General features: G+C 42.3%; 1 protein-coding gene across 1 annotated transcript in view; it reads left to right on the forward strand.

Annotated features, from left to right (window-relative positions):
* The window catches only part of scn8aa (sodium channel, voltage gated, type VIII, alpha subunit a), a 223,578-nt gene that overhangs the window by 135,000 nt on the left and 63,903 nt on the right, over positions 1-24,675 (forward strand). Inside the window, 3 exon segments of the mRNA XM_034172325.1 lie at positions 9,226-9,540; positions 10,967-11,102; positions 11,336-11,574. Of these exon segments, the coding sequence (XP_034028216.1) occupies positions 9,226-9,540; positions 10,967-11,102; positions 11,336-11,574 (690 nt within the window).

Here is a 24,675-nt window from a genome sequence, read left to right on the forward strand (position 1 = left end):
GTGGAATAGTGCAGTTACAAGGAGTAGAAGTGGTGAAAGTAGATGAGTTTAAATACTTGGGGTCAACTGTCCAAAGTAATGGAGAGTGTGGTGGAGAGGTGAAGAAGAGAGTGGAGGCAGGGTGGAGTGGGTGGAGAAAGGTGGCAGGAATGATTTGTAATATGTAGAAGAATATCTGCAAGAGTGAAGGGGAATGTTTACAAAACAGTAGTGAGACCAGCTATGTTGTGCGGCTTAGAGACGGTCACACTAACAAAAGACACGAGGCAGAGCTGGTGGCGGCAGTGCTGAAGATGTTGAGATTCTCTTTGGGGAGTGATGAGAATAGACAGGATTAGGAATGAACATATCAGAGGGACAGCTCAGGTTGGACGGTTTGAAGACAAAGTAAGAGATGCGAGATTGAGATGGTTTGGACATGTGCATAGGAAGGACCTAGGGTATACAGGGAGAAGGATGCTGAGGATGAAGCCACCAGGCAGGAGGAGAAGAGGGAGGCCAAAGAGGAGGTTTGTGAATGTGCTGAGGAAGGACATGCAGGTGGTTGGTGTGACAGAGGAAGATACAGAGGACACGGTCAGATGAACATGATTGATCTACTGTTGCGACCTCTAACTGTCATGATGCGAGGTGGCGAGGCACAGATGATGGTTGGACACAAATGCTGACTCACAGACAGAACGTAGCGTTAGTAGAAAAGGCTTTATCAAAAATACTAGCAAGGATTCGGTACACAGTGTATCAGTCAGCGAGGCGGAGGTACAGACAGATGTAGTGCTAAGGCGTGGTCCAAAAACAAGCAGGTTCAGGTACACAGCATGGAAGAGTTCAAAGGCATGACAGAGGCAAGGTCAAAAATGAGCAAAGTGAAAATACAGGCAAGCAATCAAACCTGGTCAAAACAAGGCTGTGAGAAGGGCTGGAACGACAACAAAAAGTGCGATGAACTGGCAGGGAAGTGGTTGAACTGAAGCTACTTAAATAAGGGTGGAGGTGATTAGAGGAACTAGACACAGGTGTGGGAACATTCTGGAAGGAGGTGTGGCTGGATGAACAAAGATGAGGGAAGCAGGTGCATGATAGTGCAGTGGAGACAACACAAAGTGGGGTGATGTAGAATGCAAAGACACGTGAGCCAGAGGTAAAGAGTGAGTGGATGAATACACTAAACAGACAGAATGAGAGTGAGAGACAAAGACATGAGGCAGGTCCAGTGATGTGGAGTGAGAAACAGAAACAAATGGAAGTGAGGGAAAACAGAGAACAACGGTCAAACAGAAACCGAGGACTATGAACAGAACCAGATCAGAGCATGAACATGAGAAATAAAAAGCGAACCATCAGATAATAAGTAAAGAAGAAAAGCTACATGGAAACTGATCAGAGAATAACAAGAATATAAATAAATATTAAGACAAAACTAGACTGGAACTGGCTTATGACTGAAATAAAGATAACCAGATGGCAAAACAAACAAAGACAAAATCATGAACAGAAAACAAAACCCGATACTACAGCATAACTGATAAAATCAGAAATGAGATGAACAAAACTGATGATAAACAATGAAAACACAACCTGGCAAACAAGCTAGAATGGAACTAAACTATGGCAAGAGTATTAAAGTAACAAAGAAACAAAGTGACAAAGCAAAACAGCACAGAAAATAAACAAGTGACCAAACACAACTAATAAATCAAAGCTGGAGCAGACAATGACAAAAGAAAGGAGGAAAAAATGGATCAAAACCCCAGATCCGGGCTGAAACCTGACTCTAACGGGAACAGCCAAAAGAAGATGATTGAATTCAACTTTTTGATTTTACTTTTGATTTGGATTTTGCTTTTTTTTTTTTATTAATTGGTCTAACAATTTTTTATTAGTCCATTGATTTTTTGGACTTGTCAATTATCCTTACATTAAAATTATTTTACAAACTTATATATCCCAACACTCTTTCATTTTTCTATACCAGTTTACTCCAGTCAAGGTCACAGGGGGTCACAGGGGGCTGGAGCCTATCCCGCAGTCATAGAGCAAAAGGAGGTGTACACTCTGGATAGGATGCCAGTCCCATCACATAGCCACATGTAGAGACAAACGGATTCATACACCTACAGCACTTAAAGTTTTCCAGTGTCACCTAACCTATATGTCTTTGGAAGTGGGAGGAAGCGGAACACTCGGCGAGAACCCATGTGAACATGGGGAGGACCATGCCCAACTCCACACAGACAGGAGCACGCGGGAAGTGAACACAGCACCTTCTTGTGTGAGGTAATACAACCCCTGGCAAAAATTATGGAATCACCGGCTCTGGAGGATGTTCATTCGGTTGGTTAATTTGTAGAAAAAAGCAGATCACAGACATGACACAAACTAAAGTCATTTCAACTGGCAACTTTCTGGCTTTAAGAAACACTATAAGAAATCAAGAAAAAAAATTGTGGCAGTCAGTAACGGTTACTTTTTTAGACCAAGCAGAGGGAAAAAAAAAAAATGGAGCTCACTCAATTCTGAGGAATAAATTATGGAATCACCCTGTAAATTTTTATCCCCAAAACTAACACCTGCATCCAATCAGATCTGCTCATTAGTCTGCATCTAAAAAGGAGTGATCACACCTGGAGAGCTGTTGCACCAAGTGGACTGACATGAATCATGGCTCCAACACGAGAGATGCCAATTGAAACAAAGGAGAGGATTATCAAACTCTTAAAAGAAGGTAATCATCACGCAATGTTGCAAAAGAGTGGTTGTTCACAGTCAGCTTGTGTCTAAACTCTGGACCAAATTCAAACATGGAAGGTTGTTTTAAAGGCAAACATACTGGTAGACCAAGGAAGACATCAAAGCGTCAAGACAGAAAACTTAAAGCAATATGTCTCAAAAATCGAAAATGTACAACAAACAAATGAGGAACGATGGGAGGAAACTGGAGTGAACGTCTGGAACCGAACTGTAAGAAACCGCCTAAGGAAATGGGATTTACATACAGAAAAGCTAAACAAAAGCCAATCATTAAAACCTAAACAGAAAAAACAAGGTTACAATGGGCTAAGGAAAAGCAATCGTGGACTGTGGATGACTGGATGAAAGTCATATTCAGTGATGAATCTCGAATCTGCATTGTGGCAAGGTGCTGATGCTGGAACTTTTGTTTGGTGCCGTTCCAATGAGATTTATAAAGATGACTGCCTGAAGACAACATGTAAATTTCCACAGTCATTGATGATATGGGGCTGCATGTCAGGTAAAGGCACTGGGGAGATGGCTGTCATTACATCATCAATAAATGCACAAGTTTACGTTGATATTTTGGACACTTTTCTTATCCCATCAATTGAAAGGATGTTTGGGGATGATGAAATCATTTTTGAAGATATAATGCATCTTGCCATAGAGCAAAAACTGTAAAAACATTCCTTGCAAAAAGACACATAGGGGTCAATGTCATGGCGTGCAAATAGTCCGGATCTTAATCCAATTGAAAATCTTTGGTGGAAGTTGAAGAAAATGGTCCATGACAAGGCTCCAACCTGCAAAGCTGATCTGGCAACAGCAGTCAGAGAAAGTTGGAGCCAGATTGATGAAGAGTACTGTTTGTCACTCATTAAGTCCATGCCTCAGAGACTGCAAGCTGTTATGAAAGCCTGAGGTGGTGCAACAAATACTAGTGATGTGTTGGAGCGTTCTTTGTTTTTCATGATTCCATAATTTTTTCCTCAGAATTGAGTAATTCCATATTTTTTCCCTCTGCTTGGTCTAAAAAGTAACAGTTACTGACTGCCACCATTTTTTTCCTGATTTCTTTTAGTATTTCTTAAAGCCAGAAAGTTGCCATTTGAAATGACTTTAGTTTTGTGTCATGTCTGTGATCTGCTTTTTTTTCTACAAAATTAAAACAACTGAATGAACATCCTCTGAGGCCGGTGATTCCATATTTTTTGCCAGGGGTTGTAGTACTAACCAGAAAGCCAACATGCAGATATCCCAACATATAAAGGAAATAAAGTTACCAAAATAAAAAAAAAATTATTGTATTGAAGGATTCTAATAAAGCACCCCACAATTTCAATTTTCAATTTCTTTTCATTTATATGCGCCAAATCAGAACAGAGTTGCCTTAAGGCACTTCACACAGGTAAGGTCTATCCTTACCAACCCCAAGAGCAACAGTGGTAAGGAAAAACTCCCTCTGAGGAAGAAACCTCAAGCAGACCAGACTCAACGGGGTGACCCTCTGCTTGGGCCCTGCTACAAAACATAAATTACAGAAGAATTCACAGATGAATATACAAGAATTGCTGTTGGTGCACAGGGACAGGAGGGTCGCCAACACAAATACAACTCCCATCTCTGGATGGAGCTTGCACCTTAAACAGAGAAAAAACAGAATCAGGCATCAGAAAGACAAAAAATACAGTACAATTTGCCAGCATTAATCAACAAAAAACAGAAGAAATACTAAGGCGATCGCTGGCCGCTACTGAAACATATGTTCATCTTGTACTTTACATGTTGTGTTTTTGCACTGTAAAACTCAATGAGTTAGTTGAACCTTAACCATTTGAGGAAACTGATTGACTTAAACCATTTGAGTTTGCCCAACTTAAGTTTTAGTAACTTAATTTAGAGTTAATTAACTTATGTAAATCTAGTTTATGTTTTTTCAATAAAAAAGTGAAGTACCTAAAAATTTGCATTAAATTTTGGATTAGATTTTTTTTTTTTATGCATTCTTGGCTTTACTTGTTGACTCCGCCCATTCGCTCCCCTCGGGACACGAACTCACGATCTCTGGCATGGAAGTTGGACTCTCTAACCAGAAGGCTAAAAACCAGGGCTCTGACCTTGTCATCAGAGAATTCTTTTGAGCTGTTGGGAGTGAGGTTACTAACTACATTTTTTACAGTGACACCTGCTGGCCTCCGTTACATAAACTCAATTAAAATGAGTGAATGGAATGCACTGGAAATACATCACCAACACTTAAATGCCAAAAAACTTTAAATGCACTTAAAGGAACTGAGTTGTCATGACAGCAATTCATTTTTGAGTTAGTTTAATTAATGGAAATGAGTGACTATGACTTTTTTCAAAGTTGAGTTACATTAATTTAATTATTGTATTAAAATGGAGTGTTCGGTTTCATAGTGTGCCTGACTATCTATTGTTATTTCAAGACTTTAATACTTTGCTAGCATCAAAGGGCTTTTGATGTTACACTACATTCGCCAAAGTACAAATCATACAATGACAGTTTCTACCTCCAGATTGCTGTATTAATATCTTTGTGTGTGGTGTGTGTGTATACTCTCTGAAATTCGAACCCATGCCCTCCCTCACATTAACCAATGAATTTATATATATATATATATATATATATATAGTGCCATTGGGAGAGGCACAGAGCAGTGAGTTTGACTCAGGGTTGAAGATTTATATCAGATGTCATATTTGTCTCCTCCACTCCCTTCTCCTCCTACCTTGACTACTTTGCCTTCCAAACAGACTCTAGAGCTGCAGGGAAGACCTACATGATCTTTTTTTGTGTTGGTGATCTTTGTGGGCTCATTCTACTTGGTGAATCTGATCTTGGCTGTGGTGGCCATGGCCTACGAGGAGCAGAATCAGGCCACCATGGAAGAGGCTCAGCAGAAAGAGGAGGAATTCAAGGCCATGCTGGAGCAGCTCAAGAAACAGCAAGAGGAAGCTCAGGTCAGCCTCCTGACCTTTATAGCAACCTAAAAGAAACTACTCCTGACACAAATTTAAGTATTTATTAACTTTATGCTCACACTTTTTTTTTTCTTCTTAGCAGACCGCTGCCATGGCAACATCAGCAGGCACAGTGTCAGAGGATGCAGTAGAAGATGATGGAGGGGGGGCGGCTGTCATGCAGCTCGTCTGAGATGTCGAAGCTCAGTTCTAAAAGCGCCAAAGAGCGACGCAACCGCAAGAAGAAATGGAGGCAGAAAGAGCAGGAGAAGGAGAAAGGTGACAGTGAGAAATTTGTCAAATCGGAGTCAGATGATGGCAGCAAGAGGAGCCGCTTCCGTTTCCCTGATAACCGCCTGGGCCGAAAGTCTTCCATTATGAACCAGGTAAGGAAACTGTAATGGTGTCTAAGCGCATTTGTTTATTTTGTGACATATATTTTAGAAAATCTTAAATGCCTTTTAAAAAAGTGTACGAGGTCTGTCAATAAAGTATAGGTCCTTTTTATTTTTTCAAAAACTATATGGATTTCATATGTTTTACGTCAGACATGCTTGAACCCTTGTGCGCATGCGTGAGTTTTTCCACGCCTGTTCGGTGACGTCATTCGCCTGTGAGCACTCCTTGTGGAGGAGTCGTCCAGCCCCTCGTCGGAATTCCTTTGAGAAGTTGCTGAGCGACTGGCGCTTTTGTTTGATCAAAATTTTTTTCTAAACCTGTGAGACACATCGAAGTGGACACGGTTCGAAAAATTAAGCTGGTTTTCGGTGAAAATTTTAACGGCTGATGAGAGGATTTTGAGGTGATACTGTCGCTTTAAGGCATTACCACGGAGCGAGACGTCGCTCAGCGCTCTCAGACGCCGTCGTCAGCCTGTTTCAAGCTGAAAACCTCCCCATTTCAGGCTCTATTGATCCAGGACGTCATGAGAGAACAGAGAAGTTTCAGAAGAAGTCGGTTTCAGCATTTTATCCGGATATTCCACTGTTAAAGGAGATTTTTTTTTAATGAAAGACGTGCGGGGCGGATTCCAGCGTTGGCTCGCAGCCGCCGTGATGCTCCGCCACAGGAAAAACACCTCTGTTGGAAGCCTTAAGGGACAAGTTGGAACATGTCCAGCTGTTAACAATTTCTCATATACTCACTCCACTGAAAGCCATCAAAAGCCGCCTGGATTTTACAAATGGTTATCAACACGGGATTTTACAAATGGTTATCAACATGGAGGTGTTTTTCCTGTGCCGCCGAACCGCGCGGCTGCGTCCTGACGCGCGGACCCATCCGCACATCTTTCATTAAAAAAATCTCTTTTACAGTGGAATATCCGGATAAAATGCTGAAACCGACTTCTTCTGAAACTGCTCTGTTCTCTCACGGCGTCCTGGATTAATAGAGCCTGAAATGTGGAGGTTTTCAGCTTGAACAGGCTGACGACGGCGCCTGGGAGCGCTGCACCGACGTCTCCGCTCCGTGGGAAGTCCTAAAGCGACAGTATCACCTCAAATCTCTCATCAGCCGTTAAAATTTTCACCGAAAACCAGCTTAATTTTTCGAACCCGTGTCCACTTCGATGTGTCTCACAGGTTTAGAAAAAATTTTGATCAAAACAAAGCGCCAGTCTCTCAGCAACTTCTCAAAAGAATTCCGAACGAGGGGCTGGACGACTCCTCCCACAAGGAGTGCTCACAGGCGAATGACATCACCGGACAGGCGTGGAAAAAACTCACCGCATGCGCACGAGGGTTCAAGCATGTCTGACGTAAAAACATATGAATGAAATCCATATAGTTTTGAAAAAAATAAAAAGGACCTATACTTTATTGACAGCCCTCGTATATATATATATATATATATATATATATATATTTATATTATATATATATATATATATATAATATATATATATGGCTGCAGATGTTTATGTAGATAATTTTGCTGGCAAGATCCCTGCTTCTAAAATGTGTAAAATCTCAGAAATGAATACTTCAAAATCTAAGTAGATAAAACTAGTCTCTCTGTGACTCAAAAATCAGTCGAGATATTATTTTTATTGCTCAATCACATTTTTCTCAATCACCAAAACAAAGCAGCAAATGCAGAAACTACAGAAGCACAGCATTAGAACAGAGATGCTACTGATATCTATCAACATGTCACTGACTAATGTGGCTACTGTCACCAGGAACTTGATTGAGTCATGAATTTGTTTTTATTTTATGAAAGTTTCAATGGGAGTGACTCCACTGGCATTTACAGTTTGTGTTGCATTGGAGAACTAAAATACTTCTGCCTGTTATACACCTTTAAGGCAAGGAACATTCAGTATTGTCTAATTTAGGGCCTGGTCACACGGCACACAACGATAGCTGAATGAAGGAAAAAAGTCACAAAATCACAAATGGTCCAGAAAAAGTGGACGACTGATCCTGCAGTCCTCCCATCACCGAAAAACCTGCGAATCAAAAGCGCATAAAGAAATGAAACAAAACCGAAATTAACAAAAGAAAAATGAAGCGAACATCAACCGTGACGCTTTAAACAAATCAAAACAAAACATTCATGATGAACGTGCGTGTGCGTACAGCCATCCCAGCCACATGCACAGCCGTTCCAGCCATTTGTGGCTGGAATGTGTATGTGCGCACGGCAGTACCGGCCGCAATGGCTGCAATGTGTGTAAATAGTTAAAGTAGTTGAAAATACGTTCTTGCAGCTGATGACAACGTTGCTTTTCATCCCACGAGTCACGTTCAGCTCGTCGGATCTTTAGTTATTGATCCGTTCAGATATCGTCAATGTTCATGTAAGACATCGTACTTGGGAGGTTGGACAAAGTTAGACAACAGTCAAATGGAACGCTGATTATGGGAACTATGCAAATCATGAGGAACCATCAACACAGAAAGCAAAATGGAATACCATCGAATTGAGGTTGTCGTCGAGATTCGTTCATATTTTTCAACAGTTTGAAATTTCTGACGAAGCGCCAGCTACAGGAACAAAGCTGGACGACGGTTAAACGATGCCTCTGAAAGTCGATGCAAGTCTAGTTTTCTCATTTCATTTTGGATTTGGTGTCCTTCGTTAGTGCCGTGTGACCGGGGCTTTATCAAGTATCAGTTGTTGTAGAAGATGAAGTTGGTCATTTCACAAACATTTTTATATTTCAGTCACCATTTGCTCAGGCAGATGATTTAAAATAAACCAATTTCTCTTTACCTAGAGTATTCTATTATATCTTGGTCAACACTACTAACAGCCCAAAATTATATCATATCTGTATCCCATGTGTGTGCGAGCCCTTGACAGTATGGGATATCACTGACATTATTATACGATTCCCTCACTCTGGGAAGACCATGATTCCTCGTACAAAACGTCCCCATTGCATTTCCTTTCCCAAATCCAATTTTCAGGCCGACGTCTGTAATTAATGACAAACAGCATAAAAACATCAAAGTACAATTATAACACAAATCTCCCTCTGCTTCCTCTTCTCTGCAGTCTCTCCTCAGCATCCCTGGCTCACCTTTCTTATCCCGCCATAACAGCAAGAGCAGCATCTTCAGTTTCAAGGGCCGCAGTAAGGACGTGGGCTCCGAGAACGAGTTTGCCGATGATGAGCACAGTACAGTAGAGGAGTGCGAGGAGCGTCGCGGTTCTCTGTTCAGCCCTTACCGGCGGAGCAGCTACAGCGGCTTCCACGGGAAAAGGAACAGCACTGTGGATTGCAATGGCGTGGTGTCACTCATCGGCCCTGGGCCCGGTGGACGCCTTCTGCCTGAGGTGAAAATAGATAAGGCAGCTTCTGACGACAGTGTAAGGAAGTCAAAGAGTAGACCTATCTAGGCATGGCCCCCCTCTCGTCCGTTCTTTTCTTTCTGGTTCTCTATCCTCTGTCATTAAGTCCGTATGTATCTCTTGGCTAAGCGCTCGTGCCTTCCCTCCCCCAGCCCCTCGCAGTGTATGCTGCCCTCAAACAGCAGGCAAAGGATGGAGATAGAAGTATATACTGAGAATACTATAGCCAAACCTGAGACTGACAGGTTAGTACAGCTGGGTCTATCAGTGACGTCTTGGCAATTTTGTTGTTTTATTCTTAACACTTGGTGCTTGTTGTTGATAACAATGCTGTCAATACTTTGAACATGTCCATATATGTGTACAGAAATGGCACATTTACACAGGCACGAAACAAAACTACATCTATTGCTGCTCCCTGATGACCCAATACATTTTGGCATAAAGTGCAACACTTGAATATGATTTAATACACAACTTGTGCAAATCAAACCACATAAGGAAACAGTGGGGACCAGCATGTTAGAGCAGATATTTTTACCTGCCTCGCTAATATAAATCAAGAATTAAGAGAGCCAAATTAAACAAGGAGGGCTGCTGTCCTTGTCTCTTTACCTTTCTGTGGTCAACATTATTAAATTAGCTGTTTCTCATGCTACTTAGCATGGTAGAAATAGTGCTAAAATTACAATAAGCATGACACAGATAAGCAGATTAATGGCTATGGTGTCTGTAATCTCCTCTCCTTCTCTTTGACTTGGAGCATGTTCATGCATGACAACTGGATGTAACTGAACGACCTGCCTCCACATTATTTCTTGACAATGCACTTGATTTTATGGTTGCAATATAAGTTGTATGGTTTCACAGTAGGCGGACAGCATCAATTTGCTCGTAATTTAAAAATGGCAATATTTGGGAGATATTTTGTAAAATAACCTAAAATTATATTGCAATGATAGCAAAGGCTCCATTATTGCATGATAGGACTGAATATACAGTCATGCAGAAGTGGTTCCCCCTTGCAGTCCATTTATTATTTAATCGGGATGAGCTAATTACATTCAAACACAATTAGGTCAAGTAGGCCGAAACCACTGCTCCCACTTTGGCTGAGAACTGCATGAATTTACAGCGCACACACACACCACACACACACACACACACACACACACACACACACACACACACACACACACACACACACACACACACACACACACACACACACACACACACACACACACACACACATATATATCTTTGAAATCAGCAGTGAGATACAAATGATAAAACATGCCCTGCCCGTCCCCAAACTCTGACCTTCGACTAATTTTTCCTCCCATTGCTGTTGTGCACTTCCCTCCGCCGGCCACCGGTGGTGATGTGGGATGGTGTTCATGTCCTCTCCATGGGTGCTTGATTCTTCCTCTCCTCCTGACAGCCGACTACTGAGGTTGAGGTGAAGAAGAAGCTGTCGGGCTCCCTGATGGTGTCTGTGGACCAGCTCAATACCTCCTTTGGGCGGAAAGAGCGGGCCAACAGTGTCATGAGCGTCATTACCAACACACTAGTGGAGGGTACTGCCACTTTAACCCAGCTATTTACCTGCACTCATTATTATTTACCTAGGGCTGCTCTCGTTGTTTGATTAGTTTGACATGAATTTCCTGCTTATCTGCTTTGCATATCCAACAGTACCAGATACATACAGTGCATAAATTTTTTTCTATCATTTAATACCATTGCATGCAGTATGCTCAACCACACCAGTACATTTGGTTTTAATGTGTGATTTGCAATGTGTCTTCAGAACTGGAGGAGTCTCAGCGCAAGTGTCCACCATGCTGGTATAAATTTTCTAACACATTCCTGATCTGGGAGTGCTGCCCCGTGTGGCTGAAGATCAAGGAGATAATGAACCTCATAGTCTTTGACCCCTTCGTTGACTTAGCCATCACCATCTGTATTGTGCTCAACACCCTCTTCATGGCCATGGAGCACTACCCCATGACACCGGACTTTGAGGACATGCTGTCTGTAGGCAATTTGGTGAGTGACTATCTTGAGAATTTATTTTGTTTCTATTTTTAGAAACTCCTCTGAGTCTGGTCTGCTTGAAGTTTCTTCCTCAAAAAAACAAACAAACAAAAAAACCATGCCAGAGGAAGTTATCCCTTACCACTGTTGCCCGTGTGCTTGTTCAGAGAGGTTGGTAAGGTTTTGACCATACCCATGTAAAATGTGTTGGGGTGACTTTGTTGTGATTTGGTGCTAAAATTTGAGTTCAAATTTAATAGAATTGAAATTTTATGGTTTGTATAGTCAAGATAGAGGTTTTACTTTTGGGGCCGGCCTTTCTCTGATTCAAAGCCGTATTTTGCCAATACAACTGTAAGGGGCCAGTGGAAAGCGTTAAATCAGGAATGGGCAACCATGTGCCATTAAAGTCTCATGTCCACATGTTCCCGTCAATTTCCAGTTGGGCTCCACATAGAAATCAGGAAGCAAAGAGCAGCCGAAGCAGCAAAAAAGGGGCGGAGTTGTCCCCTATGAAATTCAAAAAGTCCTATAAAATATGTGACATTAAAAAAAATCACTCAATCCTGATGGACTTTAGGATGAATGACAGTGTAAGACTGTCAGCTTTGCACTTGCTTGCTAGGTCTTGTAACAAGTTATACTCAGAACAGAATGTGTGATGGTCATTTAACCTCCTGTGTGCCAACTGAATTGCACAACCTTCGTAAATGGTTTGAAGGAAAGGGTACGTAATCTTTATGCCCATCACTTTCATAGCTGTTTGCACCATGTACTCAATTTTTGATTTCAACTGCACAGTGAGAGTGCCAAACCAAGCTGCCATGCCGATAGCACTTTCCAGCAGTTGCAAAAAGGGCTAAATGAAGTTCACTTAAGACGGTGTGGTGAATAATCACATTCTGTCAACCTTATCCTTTTTACATAGCTGTGCTCATTACAGTACAGCGACGTTTTGCCACAAAATAACATTGATGCCTTGATGGTGCGCAGTGATATGTCATCAGCCCAAATGTGCACATAATTTTGACAAATGAGCCTGTGTCAAAACTGAAAGCTCAGTGATTATCATGTGTTCCCCTTATATTGTCAGATTTACTTTGTCACAAAGTGATTTATATAATTCTTGTACATGTAAACTGCCAATTTTGTGGATAAGGAGCTGATCTGCCAATATGTAGACCTGGTTTCAAATCCCACTCATGCTACTGTACCTGTCTGTGTCCTTGGACTGCATTTAAGTAGCACTTTTATATGGCGCGTTTGATACCGTGGATCACTATACTTTTCACTATCACTATTCTACTTGATAAGCTGGAGAATCATTTTGGGAGTGCCCTTGCATAGTTGATGTCATACGTGACCAGTCATTCTCACTGTGTTTTGTACAGTAACACTACCTCTAACCTTAGTGACACGAAATTTGGAGTTCCACAGCGGCCTGTCTTAGGCCCTCTGTTTTTCTCCCTTTATATAGCACCTCTTGGGCACATACTGCGGTGTTTTGGGATGACCTTTCATTGCTATGTTGATGATACTCAGTTATATATGCAAATAACTGATGGTAATCTCATCCACATAAAATCCTTAAAAGATTGCCTTGCATCAGTGAAAACCTGGATGTCTAGCAATTTCCTACTTTTAAACTCTGACAAGACTGAAATGATGGTTCTTGGTCTAGTGAGACATCAGCAAGGTTTGGTAGGATTACTTTGAAATGTAATCCAAAAGTAATCAGATTACAAGTAATCCAAATGTATGTACATACATACATGTAATCCACATGTATTCTTTCAGAGTAATCCTACCCAACCTTGGACATCAGCATCAATTTGACCAGCCAGCACTTAGCCTAGGCTCGTGTGTCATACATCACACTGGCAAAGTGAGGAACCTTGGGCTAATTTTTGATCCTATGTTGTCCTTTAACCTCCATATTAGAGATATTATGAGGACTGCTTTCTTCGACCGAAGATTCATCCCATCCTGTCTATGGCTGATGCTGAGACCCTGATTCATGCATTTGTTTCTTCTACATTGGGCTACTGCAATGTTCTATTTTCTGGTTTACTGCAATCCAGCATTAGGGGTCTCCAATTGGTTCAAAATGCTGCTGCCAGACTCTTGACAGGAAGGCATTGAGGGCATTAACTGATACGGGTCTGTGGAATTCAACACTAGAATGTGGGCCTGGCTGGTAACAGTTTGGTCTAGGAAATTAGCTTCAGCGCTGGACTCTATTAACGCAATTTATGAAGAAGACTATCAAAATAAATGGTTGCTGGGATTTGAGTTTGCTAGGTTTTGGAACTACAGATTTGTCTTTGGCTCACCAGTAGTCCAGAGTCTATTGATGAGTGTTGAATTTTGGTAGAACTGGACAATCACGAAGGATGTGACCCTATTACTCCAAAAGATGCACTCCCCCGCTGCTATTCTGTGTTGTCTCTCTTCTGGTGTTAATTTGGCCCTGCCAAGTTGGATCGGCTCCTTGGCAGGGGGTGCAGTAGCCAAGGCGAGTGCATCTCCGGTGGAGCAAGAAGAAGAAGGAATGAGACCCTGTTGTGAAGGGATCTGAGTGAGAGATGCGTGCTCTGCCTTTTGGCCCTTCTCCTGCTGTCTTTCCCTCAATTGGTTGTTGACTTTAATAGCAAGTCATCTAATGTCTCGGGTTCGTCCCTGACTGCCAGGAACTCTATTGAACAGTTCTCCTGACAGAGTGAAAAGAGCCTTTTGGAGGTCGACTGCCCATGCACTGGATGATAGAAGACCCTCCTAAACACCAGGATAAGTCCAGGATGGGGGATTGATTTCCCCAGAGGGCTGTTACCCAGGCAAACACGCCCTCCCCCTAGAGCAGGCTAATCAGGTAGGCTGTTTTTGATTAATCGGTGGATGGCTGTTGAGAAAAAACAAGAGAACCCTGCAATAAAAATGTCAAACATTTATCTGTGGCTCCGGAGTATGGTTCAGTATTGCAAATAAATGACTCATGAGCGGCTAGGGATGGTGAGGAGACTAGAGGTGTCGGCTGTGGTGTTGATGGAGGTGGCGCTGGCGTGGGTTGGGCTGATTGGTTCGTAAGTGCGGACAGTTGTGAACAGAGTCATGTTACCTGAGCTGACAAGGTCTGTTGTTGTTCATTGAGGGACTGCAGTTGTTGGTGATGATGTCCCAAGAGAGTCTGCCAGCTGAGGGCCTCGTAGATAGGGTCTGCTCCCACTGAGTCCATAATGTGGCCAGAAACTTCTGTCAGGTTTTGCGGGTAACAGAAGTGGACTCGAATGCGGTAAGCTGAGGTGAAAAAAATGACCGAAGGTTTATTTTACGGAGGCTTGATGATAACTAAATTGCTGATTGTGAAGGCAATGAAGCAGGAGACACAGGCTGGAGCAGGATGAGATGATCTGTTGATCTGTCTGAATATTTAGAATATCTGCTTGCCTCTACTGGTGGTTGGCTCTCACTGCGGTATTGTATCACTTCCTGTTCCGGAGCACAGCGGTGTTTTGCTGTATCTGTTAGCTGTTTAATCTCCGCAGTTAGATTGATCTAGATAACTAGATAATGATTTGTTTCACAGTGTAATCTTCACGTGCCTTAACTAAAGCACTCCCTCTGCTGAATCACCTCTAAATTATTTACACATTATTCACTTCGTGTGTTTTTAGGAATCCGCTAGCTTAGCGTAGCTACTAGCTCTTAGCCAATTTAGCATGGCGGCTTCTCCTGTCTGTCCCGCACTTTTCTGCTCTGGGTGTGAAATGTTTAGTTATTCCTCGGCCTCCTTTAGCAGTAATGGTACTTGTAATAAGTGTAGCTTATTCATAGCTTTGGAGGCCAGGCTGGGCGAATTGGAGACTCGGCTCCGCACCGTGGAAAATTCTACAGCTAGCCAGGCCCCTGTAGTCGGTGCGGACCAAGGTAGCTTAGCCGCCGTTAGTTCCCTTCCAGCAGATCCTGAGCAGCCGGGAAAGCAGGCCGAATGGGTGACTGTGAGGAGGAAGCGTAGCCCTACACAGCCCCGTGTACACCGCCAACCCGTTCACATTTCTAACCATTTTTCCCCACTCGGCGACACACCCGCCGAGGATCAAACTCTGGTTATTGGCGACTCTGTTTTGAGAAATGTGAAGTTAGCGACACCAGCAACCATAGTCAATTGTCTTCCAGGGGCCAGAGCAGGTGACATCGAAGGAAATTTGAAACTGCTGGCTAAGGCTAAGCATAAATTTGGTAAGATTGTAATTCACGTCGGCAGTAATGACACCCGTTTACGCCAATTGGAGGTCACTAAAATTAACATTGAATCGGTGTGTAACTTTGCAAAAACAATGTCGGACTCTGTAGTTTTCTCTGGGCCCCTCCCCAGTTGGACCGGGAGTGACATGTTTAGCTGCATGTTCTCCTTGAATTGCTGGCTGTCTGAGTGTTTTCCAAAAAATGAGGTGGGCTTCATAGATAATTGGCAAAGCTTCTGGGGAAAACCTGGTCTTGTTAGGAGAGACGGCAACCCTCCAAACCATGACTATCCAGGGTTGGGACCAGGAAGCAGAGTTGTAGTCTTACACACCTCTATGCAGCTTCTCTCCCCCTGCCATCCCCTCATTACCCCATCCCTGTAGAGACGGTGCCTGCTCCCAGACCACCAATAACCAGTAAAAATCAATTTAAGCATAAAAATTCAAAAAGAAAAAATAATATAGCACCTTCAACTGCACCACAGACTAAATCAGTTAAATGTGGTCTATTAAACATTAGATCTCTCTCTTCTAAGTCAGTGATTCTCAACCGGGGTGCCGCGGCACCCTAGGGTGCCGTGATCGATCGTCAGGGGTGCCGTGGGCAATTATCAAATATCACCATTATCGGGTTTATGTGCTGTAATAGTGTGGCAGATGGTGTAATGCTCTTTTATAGATGGCAGCAAAGCGCGCAGTAGCGCTGAGCCGTGTGCCGACAAGGAGGCGTGATCGCCATTTTAATTCCGGGCAAGTTAGTGATTTGTGTGCATAGAAGTTCACTTAGTCTCGTCAAGAAACAGGTGGAATATGCCGGAAAGCTGCGCATGTTGGCAAAGTCACAAACGGAGGAACAAGGGAGACAATATTTCCTTCCATAAGTAAGTGATTTTGGTTATTGTTGTCACTTTGACCGTGATATTTGGATGATAAACAGGTGTATGTCTCCTGCCGTACCTGTGTCGCCCGATGACATGGATCATTAATTTCACTTATGTCTAGTTGATATTTTCCAGTGCTAGACCAATGTCTAGTTAAAATTCTTGTCGTTAGTGACTAAAAATTGTTCGACAAGACTGGGGAGTTTTTTTTTTTTGCACCTTAAAATAATGAGATTAATGACTCGCGCTGTGCTTCCACACACACAGAGATGTGCGCACACACACACCGCTGACTTCATGAATGAAACTCGGTCAATAAAGGATAATTGTGTAAAAATATAATATATATAAATGTATTGTAATGGTTTTAGGAGCCGCGCTGCGTTGAACAGCAGCTGCAGCTCAGCCGAGCAGCACAGATCCGTGTAACTTTCAACACTAATATTTGAGAATGTGTGTGTGTCAGAGTAAGTTTAATACTTTCCTGACATAATTTAATATAATTTAATTTTACTGGCTCCAGGACAAAATGGCATTTTAACACGTATTTTGCGAGCATTTTTCTGAGTGTGTTCAGTCGCGAATCTCCATTGAAAATACATTAACATCCGGGTACTTCGTCAATATTTTGCCCGGTTAGGAGGCGTCATGTCGCTGTTTTCGACATGACGTTTTCGTTTAGTGTGCAGCGTTGGGACTGCACTCTCTAGTTCTTATATACGCTCCATGACTATAGTATACTATGTTATGTCATATCTATACCGCACGTGTTGCTAACGTGCTAACGCACCATGTAAAGACAGTCGAGTAGTGGTGCGTGACATGTGACACATGACAGTGGTGTGCCGCAGGATTTTGTAAATATAAAAAGGGTACCGCGGCTCAAAAAAAGGTTGAAAATCACTGTTCTAAGTCCCTGTTAGTAAATGATATAATAATTGATCAACATATTGATTTATTCTGCCTTACAGAAACCTGGTTACAGCAGGATGATTATGTTAGTTTAAATGAGTCAACACCCCCGAGTCACACTAACTGCCAGAACGCTCATAGCACGGGCCGAGTCGGAGGATTAGCAGCAATCTTCCATTCCAGTTTATTAATTAATCCAAAACCCAGACAGAGCTTTAATTAATTTGAAAGCTTGTCTCTTAGTCTTGTCCATCCAAATTGGAAGTCCCAAAAACCAGTTTTATTTGTTATTATCTATCGTCCACCTGGTCGTTACTGTGAGTTTCTCTGTGAATTTTCAGACCTTTTGTCTGACTTAGTGCTTAGCTCAGATAAGATAATTATAGTGGGCGATTTTAACATCCACACAGATGCTGAGAATGACAGCCTCAACACTGCATTTAATCTATTATTAGACTCAATTGGCTTTGCTCACTTTAATCATATCTTAGATCTTGTTCTGACTTATGATATGGAAATTGAAGACTTAACAGTATTCCCTGAAAACTCCCTTCTGTCTGATCATTTCTTAATAACATTTACATTTACTCTGATGGACTACCCAGCAGTGGGGAATAAGTTTCGTTACACTAGAAGTCTTTCAGAAAGCGCTGTAACTAGGTTTAAGGATATGATTCCTTCTTTATGTTCTCTAATGCCATATACCAACACAGTGCAGAGTAGCTACCTAAACTCTGTAAGTGAGATAGAGTATCTCGTCAATAGTTTTACATCCTCATTGAAGACAACTTTGGATGCTGTAGCTCCTCTGAAAAGAGAGCTTTAAATCAGAAGTGCCCGACTCCGTGGTATAACTCACAAACTCGCAGCTTAAAGCAGATAACCCGTAAGTTGGAGAGGAAATGGCGTCTCACTAATTTAGAAGATCTTCACTTAGCCTGGAAAAAGTCTGTTGCTCTATAAAAAAAAGCCCTCCGTAAAGCTAGGCCATCTTACTACTCTTATTTGAAGAAAATAAGAACAACCCCAGGTTTCTTTTCAGCACTGTAGCCAGGCTGACAAAGAGTCAGAGCTCTATTGAGCCGAGTATATAACTAGTAATGACTTCATGACTTTCTTTGCTAATAAAATTTTAACTATTAGAGAAAAAATTACTCATAACCATCCCAAAGATGTATTGTTATCTTTGGCTGCTTTCAGTGATGCCGGTATTTGGTTAGATTCTTTCTCTCCGATTGTTCTGTCTGAGTTATTTTAATTAGTTACTTCCTCCAAAACATCAACATGTCTATTAGACCCCATTCCTACCAGGCTGCTCAAGGAAGCCCTACCATTATTTAATGCTTCGATCTTAAATATGATCAATCTATCTTTATTAGTTGGCTATGTACCACAGGCTTTTAAGGTGGCAGTAATTAAACCATTACTTAAAAAGCCATCACTTGACCCAGCTATCTTAGCTAATTATAGGCCAATCTCCAACCTTCCTTTTCTCTCAAAAATTCTTGAAAGGGTAGTTGTAAAACAGCTAACTGGTCATCTGCAGAGGAATGGTCTATTTGAAGAGTTTCAGTCAGGTTTTAGAATTCATCATAGTACAGAAACAGCATTAGTGAAGGTTACAAATGATCTTCTTATGGCCTCAGACAGTGGACTCATCTCTGTACTTGTTCTGTTAGACCTCAGTGCTGCTTTTGATACTGTTGACCATAAAATTTTATTACAGAGATTAGAGCATGCCATAGGTATTAAAGGCACTGCGCTGCAGTGGTTTGAATCATATTTATCTAATAGATTACAATTTGTTCATGTAAATGGGGAATCTTCTTCACAGACTAAGGTTAATTATGGAGTTCCACAAGGTTCTGTGCTAGGACCAATTTTATTCACTTTATACATGTTTCCCTTAGGCAGTATTATTAGATGGCATTGCTTAAATTTTCATTGTTACGCAGATGATACCCAGCTTTATCTATCCATGAAGCCAGAGGACACACACCAATTAGCTAAACTGCAGGATTGTCTTACAGACATAAAGACATGGATGACCTCTAATTTCCTGCTTTTAAACTCAGATAAAACTGAAGTTATTGTACTTGGCCCCACAAATCTTAGAAACATGGTGTCTAACCAGATCCTTACTCTGGATGGCATTACCCTGACCTCTAGTAATACTGTGAGAAATCTTGGAGTCATTTTTGATCAAGATATGTCATTCAATGCGCATATTAAACAAATATGTAGAACTGCTTTTTTGCATTTGCGCAATATCTCTAAAATTAGAAAGGTCTTGTCTCAGAGTGATGCTGAAAAACTAATTCATGCATTTATTTCCTCTAGGCTGGACTATTGTAATTCATTATTATCAGGTTGTCCTAAACGTTCCCTGAAAAGCCTTCAGTTATTTCAAAATGCTGCAGCTAGAGTACTCACAGGGACTAGAAGGAGAGAGCATATCTCACCCATATTGGCCTCTCTTCATTGGCTTCCTGTTAATTCTAGAATAGAATTTAAAATTCTTATTCTTACTTATAAGGTTTTGAATAATCAGGTCCCATCTTATCTTAGGGACCTCATAGTACCATATCACCCCAATAGAGCGCTTCGCTCTTTGACTGCAGGCTTACTTGTAGTTCCTAGGGTTTGTAAGAGTAGAATGGGAGGCAGAGCCTTCAGCTTTCAGGCTCCTCTCCTGTGGAACCAGCTCCCAGTTCAGATCAGGGAGACAGACACCCTCTCTACTTTTAAGATTAGGCTTAAAACTTTCCTTTTTGCTAAAGCTTATAGTTAGGGCTGGATCAGGTGACCCTGAACCATCCCTTAGTTATGCTGCTATAGACTTAGACTGCTGGGGGGTTCCCATGATGCACTGAGTGTTTCTTTCTCTTTTTGCTCTGTATGCACCACTCTGCATTTAATCATTAGTGATTGATCTCTGCTCCCCTCCACAGCATGTCTTTTTCCTGGTTCTCTCCCTCAGCCCCAACCAGTCCCAGCAGAAGACTGCCCCTCCCTGAGCCTGGTTCTGCTGGAGGTTTCTTCCTGTTAAAAGGGAGTTTTTCCTTCCCACTGTCGCCAAGTGCTTGCTCACAGCGGGTCGTTTTGACCGTTGGGGTTTTTCCGTAATTATTGTATGGCTTTGCCTTACAATATAAAGCGCCTTGGGGCAACTGTTTGTTGTGATTTGGCGCTATATAAATAAAATTGATTTGATTTAATTTGATTTGATCTGTTGAACTGTGGTAAACAGTAAGACAAGGGGGTCTGAAAAAACACAGCAGAGGAACAGATACTTGAGAACTACCATAGGCAAAACACTGGAACCAGGTTAATACAGAGCGGAACTGAAGTTTCAGGCGAGTGTGTAGTGAAAAGACCGGGATATAAATGCAGACTGGATGATTGGTAACGTGTTCTGACAGTCACAGGTGAGGATAATCAGCTCTGTTGCTCAGGCCCTGGGGAAAGCAAAGAGAGAGAGAACACACCACCAAAATTGCACAACACCATGACCCAAAGGACTGTTGACAAACAGAAATGAATCCAAAACAGATATTTAAAGATACATGACCTTTGTTATTTTAATTTTGGATTAATAGCTTCCTCATTAGCGGCTACATGGTGGGTTACCGTGAATGCCTCAAAGCAAGCAGGTCGTGGGATCACTTAGCGCCCTTTCTGTGTGGAGTTTGCATGTTCTCCCCATGTCTGCGTGGGTTCCCTTGTGGTTGCAAAGACATGCAGGTTAGGTGAATGGGAGACTTTAAATTGACCTTGGGTGTGTGTGCGTGTATAAATGTGTTTGTCTGTCTATATGTGGCCTTGCGACAGACTGGCATCCTTTCCAGGGTGTACCCTGCCTCTCGCCCTATGATTGCTGGCATAGGCTCCAGTGCCCCCCATGACTTGATGACCCATGATTGGAGTGGGTATAGCAGGTATAGAAAATGGATGAATGGGTGGAACGTCCTCGTTCTTCAGCAGTCTTTTAGGTCTTGGTGATTTAGAGTGGTCACTTCAAGGTGGATGATGTCACATTTTGCCTTCAACATCTTCTTTACTGATAGTAGCTGCTACTGTAACACTGCGATCACATTAGCTACAAGTGACAGAGGCAAAGTGATCAGCTGCCATTCATTTTCAGTCAAAGTGGGAGTTTTATAGCAGCAAGAGACAGTGGGGGTGTGATGTAGTAATCGTGACTTTATTAGTATTACATAATATTTTTTAGTAACAGTGGTATTTTTATTTATTAAAAAAAATTATCATCAGTTCCTTAGCTGTGATCCTGGGTGTTGTGTGGGCCGCCAGAAGAGGAGGTACTGCTGGCCCACCACCAAAGGGCGCCCTGCCTGAAGTGCGGGCTTCAGGCACGAGAGGGCGCTGCTGCCACGGACACAGCCGGGAGTGACAGCTGTTACTCATTACTTCCTGACAGCTGTCACTCATTCTTCATCATCTCACTCCATAAAACCCAGACGTCATCTCCACCTCGTCACCGAGATATCATACTTCATTGGAGGTAATATCCTCAGCCGTTTTTGTGTTACAACATTGTTTGTATATTGTGAGTGTTTGCAGGAGTACCGGTACCGTTGTCAGTGGAAGCTGAGAGAGCGCTAGAAGGCACTCTTTTCCCCTGAGGAATCTACAGTACTCTGCAAGTTATAGAGCGAGAGGTGGAGGTGGCATTCGCACCGTTATTGTTACTGGGTGTGCACACACCTACACTTGACTGTCTTTGTTCTCGCCAGCAGTACCAGATCCGACAGTCGGGGACGGTGATCACCTGGGAATTCGGGACTTGGCGGCTCCAGTATTCACCAGGTTCGGTGGTGGCGGAAATCGTGTGGTTCCGGCTCTTCTCAGGACGGACGTCTTCTATCCTCGAGCCTGCCCACACGTCACCTTTGTGATTTGACTGTAATTATATTCTGAGATTGTCTGTATTTCGTTGTGCACATTTCACAACATTAAATTGTTACTTTTTGGCTCATCCATTGACCGTTCATTTGCGCCCCCTGTTGTGGGTCCGTGTCACTACACTTTCCCAACACTGGGATTTTGTTGGACATTTAGAGCAAAAGTTCGAATGATGTGAAGTCTGTATGGTCCCAAGCTTTTTTAATTTTTGGATAAACTATACAGTTACTTGTGTTACCAGAAATCAAGGTGGCTCGTAAATCGAAACCTGGATTGAGATCCAGAATTGTGCTGTGGAAACCTTGTTTTTTTTTTTTTTTTTTAGTTTGGGGAATGAAAGAGATTGACAAATTAGGACATCAGTGGGCTGATGCAAACCGTGTGCACTCTGAACAAACATGATTTCTTTTATGATGTTTGTGACTTCATCATGATACTTACACCAATCAATCACAAATATTTTGCTGATCAATACAAACTTCATATCATCTCTGTAGCCACACTGGTTGTAGAAATATAGCAGAAAATATGTTTTCACAGCATGTTTTTGTTGACCTTGACTTTTATCCAACATTTGTTCTTGTTGTTGTTGGTCACCAAACACACAGAACCGATTACAATACCCTGCTTTTCCATCTTACAGGATAACTAGCTCTTTCAAGGTATATGTAACTTCAGCCGCATCTGCTCCTAATTTCCAACATGCATATGATGATAAGATTATTCCCTGCAACAAACCTAGACAGGCCCAGCCTACAAATAAATGGTTCTCAGCCCTAGTCCTCAAGTACCACCTAACCTATCCATTTACCATCATTAACCTGAGGGGTATTCCAGCAAATGCGATTAGACCAAATTCCCACTTATTTTGACAAGTCGCACCTTTCTAAGCGAGGGTTCCATTCCAGCAATCTCACCAATGTCAAGTCTCGCTGACTTACCGTAGCAATTTATACTTCTGAACTAGTCTGGTTGCGACCAGGCTAATTGTCAGGCTTAGACTGAGTTGCCACTTAACCATACCTGTCAACAGCAAAAAATTAAATTATGACCTTATCTGCTTTTTGTGAACATGCAAGAGAAATTTCTGGGATCTCTCCAATCTCACAACACACCAGCAGCTCGAAGCCTGGCATTTTGAAGCCCATAATCCAACCCAACCACTCACTTATGGTGTTATGTTGTTTCATAATTTAGACATCAAAAACACCTACAGACATAATTTTAACAAGATCTAAGAAAGTTCAACATGTTCACTACAGCAGTAGCATAAAGCACTGCAATCTGCAGAATAAGGACACATTTATTTATCAGTACATTTTACCAGGATTTGCATTGCATTGGTATGTTAATCGTACGCATTTAGTCAATGCTAGCCTTTCTCTCTGAGTGTATTGGTTGCTGCAATTTACCTTTTTGTCCTTATTAGATGTTTAAATTCCTCATAGGTCTCCATTATAAGTGCTGCTCTGAGGCCATGAATATTGCAGCTCGCTCTTTACATTTTGCCATTGTGGATCCAGTTCATCTGTGTTCGACCTCATGGACTGCCTACGAATGGTATGCACACGCAGTTAGTCTAACTGGCTGAGCCTGTCTTGACTTAGTTTGATTGCGTGAATGTGGCTCGGTCTTTATGGAACCGCTTTAGCCTCATCTGATTTGTTAAGGTGCGTTTACACATAAGCAAGACGCATTACGAATGTCATTTTTCTGTCATTCGTGACACATTCCTGACATTCTTAACGTGACTTCTTAACACATCTGAATAGGTTTCTTAATAGTGCGTGTTGGTGCGTGATATTCTTGATAATGTCAGACACCACCCTCATGTCGTCTCACGTCGTGGAGGTCGCAACTGAGTGTGTTGATCCGTCTTGATGAGTAGTGATCCTTAATAGAATGTGACAACATTCGTAGCGGTTCCTGTGATGCGGTTCCCAAACTCCATCCATCCATTTTCTTCCGCTTTATCCGGAGTCGGGTCGCGGGGGCAGCAGCTCAAACAAAGCCGCCCAGACCTCCCGATCCACACACACCTCCCCCAGCTCCTCCGGGGGAACCCCAAGGCGTTCCCAAGCCAGCCGAGAGATGTAGTCCCTCCAGCGTGTCCTGGGTCTTCCCCAGGGCCTCTGCCCAATGGGACGTGCTCGGAA

Source organism: Thalassophryne amazonica, chromosome 6 (assembly GCF_902500255.1).
Source record: "Thalassophryne amazonica chromosome 6, fThaAma1.1, whole genome shotgun sequence".
NCBI lineage: Eukaryota > Metazoa > Chordata > Actinopteri > Batrachoidiformes > Batrachoididae > Thalassophryne > Thalassophryne amazonica.